The sequence below is a fragment of the Armigeres subalbatus genome, chromosome 3 (genome assembly GCF_024139115.2).
Source record: "Armigeres subalbatus isolate Guangzhou_Male chromosome 3, GZ_Asu_2, whole genome shotgun sequence".
Lineage (NCBI taxonomy): Eukaryota > Metazoa > Arthropoda > Insecta > Diptera > Culicidae > Armigeres > Armigeres subalbatus.
Genome location: NC_085141.1, coordinates 166,655,381 through 166,671,805, shown reverse-complemented (window position 1 = coordinate 166,671,805; position 16,425 = coordinate 166,655,381). Strand labels below are relative to the sequence as shown.

Below are 16,425 nucleotides of genomic sequence, written 5' to 3'. Positions count from 1 at the left end.
TTTGATGTATGGAGTGAAAAGGAAGGTGCGCGCATTCGGGATGGGTGATGAAGTTGAGTAAAACAAATGTTGTAAATCATAACTCATTAGAAGTTTTTTATTCCCTGAAAATTTCATGAAATCCCGTTCAATCTTGGTGAATAAATAAGTGTGTGCCATTTGTATCGAATACACCCTTTATGTATATTTTCCCCTCATTATTTTATTGCAAGGAAAAAATGTATGGTAACACTGAAAAAAATATAAAATTAATAAAAAACCCAGTTTAAGCGGTGATGATGCCTTTCTCGTTAATTGCTTAAAAAAAAGAAATGCTCATTAGGGAAGTCAAAACTGCACAAATAAAAAACAATTAATGGCTTAGCGCTGAAAAATGTGTATACAGAACATTGTGCCAGGCACAAGTTTGTGATTGTAATATAGACTTCCAAAAATTTGGAATAACTCTTTTTCCTCTATAGAGCTCCAAAATTCATTCCAGGGCAGTCAAAATTTGAACATGTTAAAAATCGGGTCATCACTGTATCTGGACAATTGTTTATAGAAAAGTGTTATAGGCTATTTCAAATATGTTCCTTGTGATAGTATATACTTACTTGATACTTGATGGGCTACAGCTCTTCGATGAACCTACGCCGAATGGAGTATCCTTCTCCACTGGACTCGATCCTGGGCCAATCGCTTCCAGTCGCCCTGAACATTGAGCGCCCTCAGGTCCTCTTCAACTGCAAAACGCTATCGTGTACGCGGCCTTCCACGAAGCCTGCGGCCTCTTCCAGGTTCTCTACTAAATATTATCTTCGCTTGACGTTCTTCCGGCATACGAACAACGTGACCAGCCCACCGTTGTCTGATAGTATATAACACATATCAATAATCAGATACGCAGCTGCTGGACTTGGGGCAGCAGGGACTTTGTCCAAGGGCTTGACGACCCCTCCCCATGGCCACTGCGAGTTAGACCGGGACCATCGTCCCTAACCCCTAATCCCAAGGCGTCAAGCGACCCGTGCCGAGGGGATGCATGGCCAGGGGGTGAAATAATAAGCTAGGCCTTTAACGGTGCCTGTGGGGTACCTGGGCACCCTCCACAGTAATTGTCCCTTACCGCGTCATGCTGGGCTCTGGCGTGGTGGACCTCTTTTCCCGAGCAACTCGTGGGACCAAAATGGAAAACCAAGTCAATTCTTCAATTAGTGGTAGTAGTGTAGGCGACAACCCCTTCGCAAGAGGTGGGTTGTTCAGGTCTCGGCCTAGGAGGCCAGAGGCAATAGTCGGCAGCTCAGTGCGCAGCGCCAGCGTGGGTCACTTAACCTTCATCTCGGCTAAAAAACGCCGGTAGAGGTTATTGACGGCCCATGGCTTGTGGAGGCGATGAACCGCAAACGCGATGGGCTTTCGGCCTTCGAGGTGGCAACGGAACAGCTGGACGCCATCATCGACTTTGCGTCATCGAAGCATAATATCAGTAAGGACCTCAAGAGGAGCTTGCAGAAACTTCGAAAGTCGATGCTGGACTGGTCGCCAAGCTGGAGAGGGGGGTCGGGATGGCCAAGTGTAAACCCGTGAAATCGGTGTAGTCGAGGTCTACCCAGACTGAGGCTCAAGTATTTGCGGGTACGCCGGGGGTGACTGCTCCAACGGAGCAGACACAAAAACAGGGGAGACAGTCTCCAGGGGATGAGCTCCCTTGGGGCCGCTCCAAAACGCGGAGGGTTACTACCCCGAATAAGGGTACAGTTATATCAACATTTTCTTCCCGATTTTGGCAACAACTTTGAAAATATTTTTTTATTACTTTTTAGAGCTAAAACCTTTTTATTAATATGTAATAGGACAAACAAAACGAAAAGTGAATGTCATTAAGGTTTACATGCGTATTATGGACTCTGTACGAATAGTGGGCACTTTCACTGAAATAATGAACCACCACTCGTATCACCGCTCATTGCAAACAATTTCTATTGAAACTTTACTGCTCTTTTTATTCGCGTTTTCCATGTCGCTATTCACACTACCCTAATCTAACCAGCCCACCGTAGAATGTCGTATTTTTGGCATTCTCACTGATTTTGTCGTTGACAATCTGACTCACACCGTTGTACATAGTACAACACCTATTAAGCGAAGCCCGCTGTTTACATCACAATGCAACCGATACTGCATGAGTGATCCAGAAGCAAGCAAGCCCCAGTAGGTTTATTTGCTATTGATTAGCACATTCGATTTTCTAAATGCACTATATAGCCATCAAGCCGTTTTGCTCATTATGTGCCTTTTTTTTGTATCAGCCGAGAAACTGTCATTTCATCATTTTATCCATCTGCTGCATTCCAGTATAGATAAGTGATCAGATCATGAGAAACAATCGGGTTATTCTACGCCAAATAGATGCTCTGCCGCGGGGCAAGTTATGAGCTTCCTAAGATCTTTGAAATTGGACGTTTGATGATTCACCGTTTAATGATCTTCAAAGCTCACCAATGGAAGCCTATTGAGTGAAGCGAATCACTTGGTAACACAACAATGAGCGTCGTTACGGTGCGCTGATAGAAAAAGCCTTTCGAGAATTCTAAAAATGAAGACCCCTATGAGTTTGGAACGCTAGCACACTGAATGGGAGGCGTTGATACTCCAAGGAGGACTACCGCCCCCGGTTTAATAAGGGAGTATATTTGGTACGGCGGCGAACTCTATTCGATCGGAATATTTTTTTGAGTTCAAAGTACGTACGCTTTCTTGCCACGAATAAGACGTACCCGGATGGGCGAGATGATCCTCGAGCTGAAGCGGGGCGTCTCGCAAAAGGGCGCCGCCTACAAGAAATTGGCGGAGGAAGTCCTAGGCGAGACGGTCAAGGTGAGGGCACTCACTACGGAGGTGAATCTAAGGGTTAAAGACCTGGAAGAGATCACCGAAGTCGAAGAGCTCGTCACGGCACTGCGGCGACAGTGTGAAGTGGAGACGTCCATCGCAGCCGTTCGGCTACGGAAAGGTCCGGCAGGGTTCGGCTATCTGCAGCGGACGCCTCCAAGGTAGTCAAGTTAGGGAACGTCAAGGTGGGATGGTCGGTGTGCCCTGTGGGCATATTTTTTTGTTGGGGCATAGAACCACTGCGTCCATTGAGTTGAACTTTTGTGGTATATACGAGCAACCCGAAGTTTGCTTCAAGTGCCTGGAACCGGGGCACAAGCAATGGGACTGCAAAGGCCCTGACAGAAGCAATCTCTGCCGACGCTGCGGATTGGAGGGACATAAGGCACAATGCTGCACGAATCCTCCCAATTGTTTGATTTGTTCCAGCAAAGCTGTGAACAGCAAGCACCTCATGGGGGGTTCGATGTGCCCGGCGTTTAAGCGTGCTGCAAAATCACAGTGCAGGTAACGCAGCGGGCTTTCTCGGCCTCGCCCGAGTGTTTGGTGTGCGCAGGTTTAGAGGAAACGGCGGAACACGTGTTGTTCGTGTGCTCACGTTTTCGCGCAATGCGTGACCACATGCTTGCCACATGTGGTCTGGACACTACTCCGGACAACCTAGTTCGGAGGATGTGTGAAGATGAAGTTGGCTGGAATGCCGTTTTATCGGCTATCGCCCAAATCGTCTCGGAGCTACACAGAAGGTGGCGCGTGGACTCAAGGATGGCTAGTTCAGGCGCAAATAAGAGGTGGTCAAGGGATCGGAGTCGGCTTCATGGATCATACCGGGGGTCATGCACTGAAGTCGAACTCGATCTATTTATCGAACAAGTGACCGCGCGAAGATCAACATGGTATCGTCGCTTTCGCGGCGTCGGTCAACCAGGCGGGTTCCGAGCCCGAGGACGGAAAGGGGTCCTCGTCAAGGCTGGGGCAGGCGTAGGCACCGCGTCGGTAAGTCCCTCTGGGTGCTGGCGAATAGGTCCTATCGCAGAAAGGTCAATTTTGGGTGCACGCGGCATCATCATTCTTGATACCAGTCGTGCAGAGGGAAGCAGGCTAGAAGCCGACCCTTCCCACCTTCCGAGGACATAGGGCGTGGTAAGGCCACCTGGAAAGCCGGCAACGCGCTGGCACGATACCATGGTGTTCTTCTAAGTTACGATGTTCGGTGCTGCAAGGACACGCAGCTAACCTCGAGGGTGCGTTGTGCACTGGCCCCCCTTTGAAGCATTACTTTCTGGTTGAACCGAAGGGACTATGGGCTTGGCGGCAATGGAAACGGTTTAGCGGGTCGGGGATGTAGTCCTGCCTCCCTCGTTTGCTGTTGGAGGTGATATTTCAGGACATGAAAAATCTGGATGTAAATCGGTCCTTATGAGTCACGGTGTGTCTATGGGGAGACATTATTTTTCAAAAACCAGTATCTCTTAAACACCCACCACGTGAAAGTATATGCTCTCCTCTTTCATATAGTGGGTAATCCTAAATGTTTTATCGGGGGATCTAGAACAGTTTTTATTTTTTCACTATTTTTGGTGCAAACTCCATAGAAATCTCAAATGATTTAACCGCCCCAAAAATGTATTTACAAATGACCCTCGATATAACATTTTAAAAATGCACCTATACGTGAAAGAGGGAAACCTATAGGGACACGGCAGGTATTTTCGTCTGTTCGTCATAGTCTCGAAAACCAATAAAAGAGACGCTTTTTTGTAAAACTCATACGTACCAAATCGTAAGCTCAGGAGAAACGTTTTGCTATAGTGGAGTTCTAGCAAATGAACGTTGCTTTCGTTGGTTTTAGCCCCTACGACGATGGACGGAAATACCTACCGTGTCCCTACTTTCGTGTAGTGAGTGTTTTAGAAATACTGATTTTTTTTTGAAAATAAGCCTCTTCGGACCAACACACCGTGGAGTATATATGAATCATTTGTTTGAGAAACTGCATAAGTCCATTTTACACTATTTCGAGAAAACAACAAAAAACTGTTTTTGAACAAATTTGCACCCAATCTTTCGATTTCTTCGATACAGATCAATAGTTTTTGGCAAAACTCTACATCTTGGGGCACTTTCAGTGCAAGCAGTACTCCACAATTGCTTTTCAAAGTACGTGGACATATGTAGTTTCTCAAACAAACGAAAACAATTTCATACATTTCTGAACAATAAATATTTTTTCGTATTTTTTGCCAGAATATGTATTTTTGGACGAGGATTCAGAATATATAAAAATCTCATTTTGGGCAAAAATGTCACATATGCAGTTTCTCAAACAAACGGTTCATATAGTATATGCAGGGATTGAATCCAAAAGAGAATGAGAAAGTCTCTCACTTATCATCTCTGTATACATATACGATATGTAGCGTACGGTGTGAGGCTTTTTTCGCAAGCTGTTATGATAAAGAACTGATTCGACTATTCCCCATTATAATTTTTTTTTAAATAAAGCTCCAACTTCATCTACACAGCTGTGCGGTCCTTAACACAAACTGAGCGAGAACAAAGCGAGAATCATTACTTCACTATGGGGCTGCCTATCCGATTCTGTCGCTGTTATAAATATACAACTTTGATAATTTTGTTATCATGGCTCGTTATGATTCGGAAAAGTTTTTGCCTTTCTTTTATCGTTGTTCGTTTTATATTGAGAGCGATTTCTACACGGATATTTTCGTTTACCCATTAACGGGAACTTTTTTGTGCTGTCTGTTCCTCCCTGCATTAATGAGTTATGCCGCCAAACTTAAAAAAAAGATAAATTTTTCTGCAGAGAGAAAGATGTAGCACAAAAAAGTACCCATTAATGGGTAAATTGAGTTTCTCCGTGTGCAAATCCTGACTATATGCTTGTTCGGAAAATTGTTCAAGCTTTCCCCTTAAAATTGGTTCTTCCGTTCAGGATGTGGAAAAATCTGAGATCACAAAATGAACTCCGTACTTTCATGTGGAAACAGATTTGAATAACTAGCCGCATATGTCAGAACATGGACCCACTTGTTGCACGATAGTCTTTTACGAGGAAGATCGTTATGTTAGATTATAAAGATTATTGATGAGTGAAATTCGATTATAAGATGCTTCCACGGGACCAGTTCTACACGATCTGTGCTGGTAAAGTATTGACGATGCTGATAAGTCAGTTTGTTTAGAAAAAAACCGACAAAAAAGTAATGATTAGGAAAGTAATTTTAAAGTGTGAAATGCTTTAAAATCCATTTTCAGCAATCCGATACAATAACGATGAATTATTGGTAGTGGCTGATTTTCTACCCGCCGCTGTCACACCCAGGCGCTATAGTATATGCGCAAAATAGCCAGCATGAGTTAACCGCCAGAAATTTGTATGGCGAAAGACATCTAACGCGGGTTTTCTCAAAATTAGAAACTTTTCATGAAAAGCTATTTGGTACCGGTTATGTAGGAAGGTGTCCGCCCAAATATTTTTTCGATGAAGGTGCTAAATTTTGAGAAATCGAACCTTAGATGCCTTTTGTCATACTGATTTCAAAAAGTTAATTCATAGTTTGCCGCTGTAAACATGCTCAAAGTAGGCGATCCATTGATGTGTACGATCGAGAATTTTTGTAGCGGCTACTGTCCATTATCTGAAAACCCAGTACTATTTTGACCGGCTTTGTCATCAGTGTATTATGCGGTGGACACGGTAGTCTGGTACAAAGCAAAACAAGTCAAATTCGAACGCAAGGAGATTGATTCTCTAAACTATTCCCAGGAAATTCCTATTGCATTTTTTTGGGCAAGACTGAAAATGTAGTCTAAATCATTGACAACCGGTCTGTGCTGGAGCTAATGGGTACCATCTGATCAAAATTAAACTCCTAGTAAAGGATGTAAAAGCGAAATAATAATCAAACCAAAAACCAAAAGCCCACTATGGTGGGCAAAGTCTGCTGAGTTAACTAATTGTCCATACAACGCAATGGAACAGTATGCAACTTGTTGTAATAAATCGATTAAGAATAAATGCCTGTAAAATAAGTAATGCATAAACAAAATTGTATTTTGGTCATCACTTCTAAGTGCATAGTTTGATCCGGCCAATTTGCAATAAGAAGCAATGGGGTATGATTCCCCGTCGAATGCAACTTGTTGTGAGCAAATCGGCTAAGGATAAGTGCCCAACAAATGAGCTTAATTTTTTCGCATGTTTTTGGTCATAATCCGATCTGGCCAATTTCCAATTTGCATGAATCTCAGAGTTCCTCGACCAATTGTTCGTCGAATACAACAAATCGGTTGAAAATAAGTGCCCAAAAAGTGAGCTAAACTTTTTTGCGCGTCTTTGAATTTTGGCCATAACTTTCAATTCCATAGTCTGATCTGGCCAATTTTGTATAGGAAACAATGGGACAGAATTCCCCGTCGAATGCAATCTGTTGCAAACAAAGCGGTTGAAGTTGAGTGCCAAAAACAGTGAGCAAGACTTTTTGCGCACATACACTCAGATATCAACTCAATTCGTTAAACTGAGTTGATTGGTATATAAAACTATGAGTCTCCAAAGGCAAAAATAAATAATTCTGAAGAATCGGTTTATTTACAGTATTTTAACTATATTGTGAACGCACAAAATTATTTCTGAAAATTTATAAATTTTGGGAGAAACATAGTTCGCCTGGTCAGCTAGTATGTAGATATACATATTAGGGTGTCCCAAAATTTCACAATGTCAGGAAAGTTGGGGGCTCAACCTTCAAATTAAAGCTTAGAGTATAACAAAACAATAATTGTTGTACGACAACTTTGGGACGCATTCTGCGGAAAATTCCATTTTTTATGGGGAACTTCGAAAAATGGTATAACGGAAGAAAAGTCAATGAAACCCATCAATTTAATATTTTTTTATATATTAGGCCGGTACAAATATTTAAAAACAATTCTGTCTGCCCTCCCTTCGGATTTTTTTGCCAAAAAATAATATTTTGAAGGGGCAGCAAAATAAAACTCGGATAATTTTCAAAACATTCTTTAACAAATCCGAGGAGTTTTTTGATTTTTTTTAAATTTAATATTTATTTTTTATTACCCCCATGACCTTTTGGAGACCAGTTGGAAATAATGCTAATCAAATATTTGTAACGGCCTTATCTAGAATCCGAACTTAATAGTAAAACTTTGATACGGCATGTTTTAGGTCTATATATTTTTTATTGAAATTACAAATGCCCTGAAATGAAGATTTTTTCCATTTAATCACCAAGAGAGGTTATCCATAATAATGCTTTGGAACAGTTCATTTTTGGAAGAAAAATAAAACGCCTATGCTTATGAAAAACCATACCAACGAACTGGGTGCTTTAATAACTATTATTTAACTTAAATAAGTAGCGTGATATTGATTATAACACTTATTTGAGTGCTAAAATGGAAGCCCAACAATGGAACAGCAGTAACATGACTACAAATTGCTTAGTTAGTCTGGGTAAGCAAATAGCAAATAAGTAGATGGATATGACTTCAAAACTACCCATATACATATAGGTTATATGTGTGCTCCAGCTGTATTATAGAACGTTATATTATTTTGTATTCATTGTTCTATTTCAATACACGCCTTTTTAGACTGGAACAATATTTTAACTCAGTCACCTTTGTTAAGTTAATATATGCCCCCTAATAATAGCAATAGCTAATGTTCATTTTCTTTCAGAATTAAGAGGTATGGCATATATCGATGATTATGCGTGAAAGATAACTACGAATTCTAGAGAGATTTATAATTTTATTTGGTATTAAAATAATGAACACTGGAAACATGTTCTCGTTATAGCCTGTTCAGATTAAGAGATTATTACGTGATATCATATTAAATGAAAGTAAAATGGGTAAACTTTGACATCTTTATACTTCAAACTTTTAATAAACAAACCAATCACATTAGCTTAAACTGAATTATACATTTTGAACCTTAATGCCCAGAAGACAGATCTCGTCTACTAGGTATCTGTCATGTCATTCCACAGAGTACACAATTACTGACATGTAGCTAGATACAGCGCATGCGCTTCTGGGTGGCGAACGGTTCCTTTTCCACACCGATTCACACTTCTCCCATCTTTCAATGTTGACAATAACAGGCCCACTGAAATGAGGAGCAAAGGAAAACTGAGCTCCCGTGAGAGCTCCCCGTACTGATGGCTCAGTGGCGATATTTCCACGGAGACCGAATCAGAGAAGGATAAAAAATGAGCACATTGTCAAAAGTGATTTCTTCTTTCTGACACATTATTGGAGTGAAAGCCAACAGCTTGCTGTAGTGAAGAACGGCTAAGCAAAAATGATATGATCGCTGACTGGTCTCGTAGTTCATTCAGTGCACATAGGATAAAAAACTGCATACTGACTGCTGGAAGGGAAAAGTGCACGTAGAGGAGAAAATTTCTCATCACTCCATCCTGCATCGCGGCTCTATGTTTGAAAGTTCCTTTGTTGGTTAAATGCAATAAGATCGCCGCTATTATTGTGGTATGATGCATAGAATAGGTACAGCGTATAAGGTAACTATATTCGATGGGCTGTACGTTATAAGATATAGGGTAACCCCATTTTAGAGTTCATAGTATACAAAGCTTATTTATTATACATATGTTCAGTTTGATTAATAGTTGATAATATTTCACAGCAAATAAGCTTCATAATTCGCACAGAAAAAGTTTCTATTGCATGCATGGGTAAAATTATCAATAAGAGAATGTGGATTGGGCTCATGATATACGAATGCAAAAATGGTAACCTGGCTTAGAAACCTTGCAGTTAACAACTGTGCTTAATGAACACTTGTTGTTGTGAGGCGGCTCTGTCCCAGTGTGGGGACGTAATGCCAATAAGAAGAAGAAGAAGGAGGTCTGTCTTTTTACTTGTGAAAGCTTTCCATGCCAAACTTTTTCTTTCTTTTTTTTTTGTGAATTTTGAAATGAATTCAGTTCTTTACTTGTCATGGATCGTAGTGTGCCGTGCACGAATACAGACGTTAATTTCTAGTGCTTTATTTTTACACAGCTCGTTAACGTTTTAAAAAAAGTTTCGGCTGATGGTGGCTCGGTCTACATCATCCTGTGTTCAATATTATTGTGTTCCCAATTAACTTTATTCGCGAGTGTTTGATTTTTCTTTATTCATGGGCCATTTAGAACAGGGACATTTTTACGTTGTGCTATGTTCAATTTTGTGTTGTTTTTCAACTAGGCAGTTCAATGAAGATCTTTCATGTAAGCGTAGCAGGACAAAATTCTGTGAGGACAGTAGAATCCCTGGTACGTTTCCTTGTCCCGGGATTTGGGATAGACAATGTCGCACATCCTGGGATTTTCCTTTCCTAATTTCTTTTCAAAAGCAAACATATGTTACTGGAAAAATGCAAATGATTAGCGTAGCATATGTGGTTGTACAAATCGTGAGTGGCTATACAATAGACCTCTTCGTGTTTTCAAAAAGTATCAAAAATTCAACCGGTCAACCCAGAATTGGATTTTTTATGCTAAAATTAGCCTCCTGTTAAATTTTCAGCTAATTCGGATAAAATTTCGAGGTGGATCAGTGTTTTGTGCTATTTAAAATTTTGAAACAAATTTAACAAGAAATATAAACGCCGGAAATCATCTCAACAACCTCTGGAAGATATGGAAGATTCTGGTGTGCTCTACAAGTCTTGTGAAGTCTTGCGATTCGTTCCGTTCACGTTTTGATCATGTTAAAGTGATTTTCGAGCTTTTAACCGCATAAAAACACTGTTTCCCTTAAAAGTCGTTGTCCTACAAAATTCTTGAATTTATGACAAATCACGCTTAACTTTTCAAAAGGACCTAAGTAACATTTTTTCATGAATTAATTTGAGTACTACAATCAAAAGCTTCCATGTTTTTCTGTTGATTACGCTATTCAAATATTAATTAATGAAAAAAATGTTACTTAGGTCCTTTTGAAAAGTTAAGCGAGAAATCATCGCTAATTCATTATATTGTTTTTCCTCTTTTTTTCCTTGACATTCCGAGTAATAAAACTGCTAATTTACGATTTACCGTTAAATTCTTAAAAATCAGAAGCAGAACATTTCTCATAAGGTTGCACGTTAGGATTTATTCAAACAAGTTATTCGAACCAAACATAAATCAAATTATATGATATTTGATGCTTACAACAAACGACTCCCAAATTTAGTTCATTTCATCGTATGTCTGTATGCTTTTACTATTAAGTGCATCGTTTAAATGCAATGCATCATTAAGTGCATCAGTTTAAAATGTTGGGCCCTTGGCGTAGAAGTGCAAAGATCATCAGCTACGTGCCAAATTTTGAACAGCGATGCGCCGATACAAAAACATCGGCGGTGCGTGGCGGCGTGGCGCGACGACGCACACCTCTAGCTGGAATTACTTTGGTAATTCCTGCTGGAATGTCTTCGGAAACTTCAAATTCCCTGTGTTCTGACAAAAATCCCTTCTGGAGTACCTTCGGGATTCTATTCTGAGATTTTCTTCGGAAAATTGTCTTTTTCATTGAAAATGTATGAAAAACTAGACGTATCGGCCCGATCTTGCTCAAGTTTTTTTTTCATTTAACTGTCAATCGTTTGTTTGATTCCAGCGGCTCACTCTAGATCGATTTTAATTCGAGCTGATGGCTTTCTTCAAAGCTCATATAAAAACGTTGTATGTTGACAACTTCCCAAATTTCTACGTCAAATGCACCAACACCAAACATAGAAGAGCCAGAGACGAATCGATTGGTGAGAAAATCTTGCAAATCGATCAGCCTGTTTGCCTCAAAGGAAATGCAAACTAATTTTTTTATATTTAGAAGAAGATAGATAGAAGATACAAAAATCCTCCTGTATTTTAAACGAACTCCTCCTCCTCATCCTGTCCTAATTTTTGAAGAACTTCCCTTAAAAAATCAAGAAGAAAATTAACAGAAGAAATCGACCTATAGAAATACTCAAAGCAAAAAACACTCCTTGAAATACTCAAAGAAATATGTAAGGATATTTCAAAACACATTTTTAGAGAAAATCTTTGGAGAAATTTTCGTTCACTCTTCTCAGTTACGAAGGACTACACATCAGACCTTGTTGTTGAAATAGGACAATGTTTATAATAAAAAATAGTTATGTAGTTACATTTAAGCAAATGTATCATTTGCAATTATTGGATAATGTTCTCAATATGAACTGATGGGAAGGTTTAGCTGCCATTTGAAAAAGATTCCTGTGAATCCGAATGAAGAATAAATAGTTCTAAGTATATCGCAACCAAATTTGCCTTTTGTCTTGCCAAATTTGTCTTTTATATTTTGAGTACTTAAATATTTTAAACTTTCTTCCTTCTTCTTGCTCGTTCCAGGTCACCATACCATATGCGCGGCCACACAGCAGCACTATGGAACGGAATGAACAGATTGTTGTGCGTGGAAACTGCGTGCTCATTAGATCGTAGCAAAAGGCAACTTCTCTTCGACACTGTCCGCTGGCGGAAAAAGTGAAAATGTTTACCAAAAGCAACCGCGACATTCGTTTCTCAAGTGTAGCCAACGGTGAAGACAATGACAACAAGTGTAGCGAATATCAGTTTTCAAAATGTGAAACCAAACTGAAAAAATACAAGGTGTCCAGTTCCGATGCCTACCCATCGGGCAAATGTGTGATTAATGACGAGGGTAATCAAGTGAACAATAGCAACAATAGTGCACATAGAAGCGGATATTTTCTATAACGATTGCTCCTCTAACGAAGCATAGGCGTAGTTGCGTTTAGTGAGTTGTATATAGTGTGGAGAAAGGAAAAACCAACTTGTGTATATACAGCATACATCTGCTAAAGAATAACGAAGTAGCATTTAAGTCATACATACCTGTAGTGCTTCGTTTTATGGTTTTGCCAAATAGAGCAGTTCGAACGGTGCATAGAATAATAATAAACAAAAGCTTGAACGCTACTGCAAATTCAGCAGATATAAATAGCTTACACACGTTTACTGATAAGATATCCGAACTTAGAAATACGTAGCATATCGTATTTCATTACATCACTAGGATATTACCAAAATGGCCGATATGCCTGATTTATCCCATCTGACACAGGAGGAACGAGCTATCATTGAAAATGTTATGCTACGTCAACGGCAGGAGGAGGAGCGGGAGAATGAGATCATGCGGTAAGTTAAATCAACTTTTTATTTGTTGTTTATATGTATATAAAAATCCTATACAAACGGGAACGGCATCAATCATCTTAAGCGACTCAAACCATGAACTATATTTTTTGATTGAATCAGATTATTCGTTTATGGACTGTGATAAAATCTAGGTGAATAAATCCGGTGGGCTCTGTTGAGCTTCTCTATCACAACAAAGAATAGGAAGCAAGCTTGTCAAAGTAACACTGTATGTGCGCATAACATCCCTAGCAGCATAATTCAGACCGATTGGGTTGCAGTGCAACTAAATTTGGTTGTGCATGAGTAATAAGGTCTCCAGTTAGCCTTGACTCTTGAGAACAAAGAAGTAGGATTGTGGTAGGAAACATAGTAATGAAGAGTAATAGAAACATGTTCACAACATTTGTGCTACTCGAGATACAAGTCCAGTCCTAGTGCCAGGAGTAGGGATTAGCTCTCTTGGCCAAGATCACGGATTTAAATAATATCCTTTTGAAAAAGTCCTACGTCAATAGGGAAAAAAGTTTCAAATGTATTCTGTATTTTGATAGCTCTCCGGTGTTCTGGTAGCTGGTTTACCCAAAGGATAATGTTGCATATATGTAAGTCGAAAAATCTCCTTCTGGGCTTTCCGGAGATCTGAATATAGAAATCTTTTGTTGGGCGCGCGTGTTTCCAGGTTTGTTACCATACCACCCCCGTTGATTTTCGTCGCATTCGTCTAATTACACCGGTTCTCGATTGGAGCTTTATTTCGCGGAAAACTGATTTTTTTCTATCTTAGAGTCGTTTGTATAGACAAATCAATTAAAAACCGTAATGGGCGCTTAGTGAAGTTGTTTTTTCTCGTTAAAAAAGTTGTAAAAATAAATTTTCTTCCCCGGGGTGAAACGCGCCGGCCAGCTAGTTCGTATAAACAATCGATCGGAGAAGTTTAGTGAGCCCCAATTTCAGTTTATTTTGAAACGAGTATCGAACAAATGAAGTAAATCGAAGCACATCGATTGGATTGATTCTGCACGGAACCGCGAAACAACTCACCTTACGGTTCCTTTCACTCAAATCCGCCCTTGCGTGGAAGAAGCCAAAAATAAGTAAAATGCGAAAAAAACCGGTGAGTACTTTGCCTTCACTCCCGTGTTGAAATTTCACCCACTATGAAGTTTCACCAACTCAAATTTATGTTAGTTTCATTCACTCGAGACTATGATGAAAACAATTCAAATTTGGCTTCTTCCACGGAGCAGCAGGGTCGATGCAGCTCTGTTTGTTTATATTATCATTCATGAGAGGGAGTGAGAAAACTACCTAATATTGAGTTAAAAATTTGAACTTCGTACTCAAAAATGAGTTCTTTAAACTTTTTTTTTAGGTTTTTTATTTTTTCTGTGTACAGTATCCCCCCGTTTATCCGGACCTCGCCAATCCGACGACTCGTTAGTCCTGATCTCACTAATTCGGAATTTTCCGGATTAAAAAGTATCAACACCCATTTAAACACATTATGCTGTCAGTTTTCAAATTTGTGCTGTGATTTTGTTTTGGTTCATTTGTATGGATTTGACAGTCGGATTAACGAGAGCAACCCCGATAGTCCGGCCATACATTTGTCGGATCAGCGGGTGTATACTGTACATGTACAATAGCTGGATGGCGCGTTTCACCCCAGTGAAAAAAAAACATATTTTATTCTTCATATTATAACTTTTTTGTTTTTTTTTTTACAAAATTACGCGCGGTTTCCGGGAGCCTCTTCATAATAATGGAAAGATTATACATTGTACATGTACTTATGAGCGACATTGAATGACTACAGCGCCATCTAGAAGTAACAAAGTAGATGGAATGTATTTTCCTATATAAATTTCATGGTCGTTGAGCACTTCCTTAGACTTGACGTATTTGGCTTAAATTTCTACAGTAGCTCTCGAAGCCAAAAATTTTCCCATAATGGAGTATCATCGGGGTGCTGTCCACCTTAGTGTAGATTATTTCCTTGTGCCAAATGATAACACATGAGTAATTTCTCTGTGTATGGCCAAAGGTTGCGATGTTAACTATGGTGGTTCTAACAGCGCATTCGATATAAGTGGTAGTGGGACTTCTAGCTAAAGTTTCCAACATCAAATAGTATTATGTACCGTTGAAGCTTTGAGCGTAAGCATACTACAACTAGCGATCCAACTATTTGATTACACCTATAGGTGTGGACGATTGTCTGAGAAGAAACTTGATTAATTTACATTGTTCTGAAAACTCAGATGTGAATATGTACATTATGTGGAAGATTTTGATTTGAAAATGTATTGAAGATAGCCACTTTCCCTTCGATGGGACTCGAACCCCGACCCTCGACCCTACTGAGGATCGTGGGTTCGAGTCCCATCGAAGGGAAAGTGGTTACCTCCAATACATTTTCAAATCAAAATCTTCCACATAATGTTCATATTCACATCTGAGTTTTCAGAACATTGTAAATTAATGTCCAAGTCGGGTGGTCTAATACCCGGAACCAGTGTTGTCCTGCACTCAGTGCGAAAAAAACTGCTCTTTGATTTTACTCTATCTAAACGATTTTACAGTCTTAACTAAGTAAGTGTAACTATTAGAAGGATATTTGAATTTTCTAAATGTCATGTCAAACTGTCAAAAAAATGCACGCCAGAGCAACAGGAGCGCGCGCGCTGAAAATACACTCCAGTGTATTTTCAGTGCGCGCGCTCCTGAGGCTCTGGTGTGCATTTTTTCAATAGTTTGACATGACATTTAGAAAATTCAAATATCCCTCTATTAGTTACACTTATTTAGCTAAGATTATAAAATCGTTTAGATGGAGTAAAATCAAAGAGCAGAATTTTTCGCACTGAGTGTAGGACAACCCTGCCCAGAACATAGGCAATTAGCTTTGATCGAAGTGATTGATTTGATCTCTTGATCCTGTGATCTCCCTGTGGCTTTGTGTGTTTTTTTGTGGATGATGATGCAGTGAAACTACCTTTACATTTCAGCATACATTTTCTGTCATAGTTTCATAGGTTGCAAATTAGCGCATCTTGCTGACTAGTGGTGAAACAGCGTATAAACCTTTGGCAAAGACAGCCAAAAGGCACTGCCCACGGTATCGCACGTTCTATCCCGTATAGTCGAAGTTCCGTCGATGTAGTCAATGTAGCTCATCCAGGTGTTTTTTTTAAGTTGAATCCTAAGCACGCATTTTTCGAATACTCCGAGTGCTTGCAAGTCCAAGTCCATCATGGTCCAAGTTTCATGTCCGTAGAGGATTACCAGTCTTATAAGCGTTTTGTACATGATACATTTGGTG

General features: G+C 39.8%; 1 protein-coding gene across 12 annotated transcripts in view; it reads left to right on the top strand.

Annotated features, from left to right (window-relative positions):
- The window catches only part of LOC134220973 (regulating synaptic membrane exocytosis protein 2), a 191,027-nt gene that overhangs the window by 23,632 nt on the left and 150,970 nt on the right, over positions 1 to 16,425 (top strand). For all 12 annotated transcript variants that reach the window (XR_009982145.1, XR_009982146.1, XR_009982147.1 and 9 more), the window contains exon 3: positions 12,291 to 13,100. Coding sequence is in view for 9 of the 12 variants with exons in the window: in XM_062700135.1 (XP_062556119.1) it covers positions 12,991 to 13,100 (110 nt within the window). In the remaining 3 variants the exon portion in view is untranslated. The remainder of the gene's footprint in view (positions 1 to 12,290; positions 13,101 to 16,425) is intronic.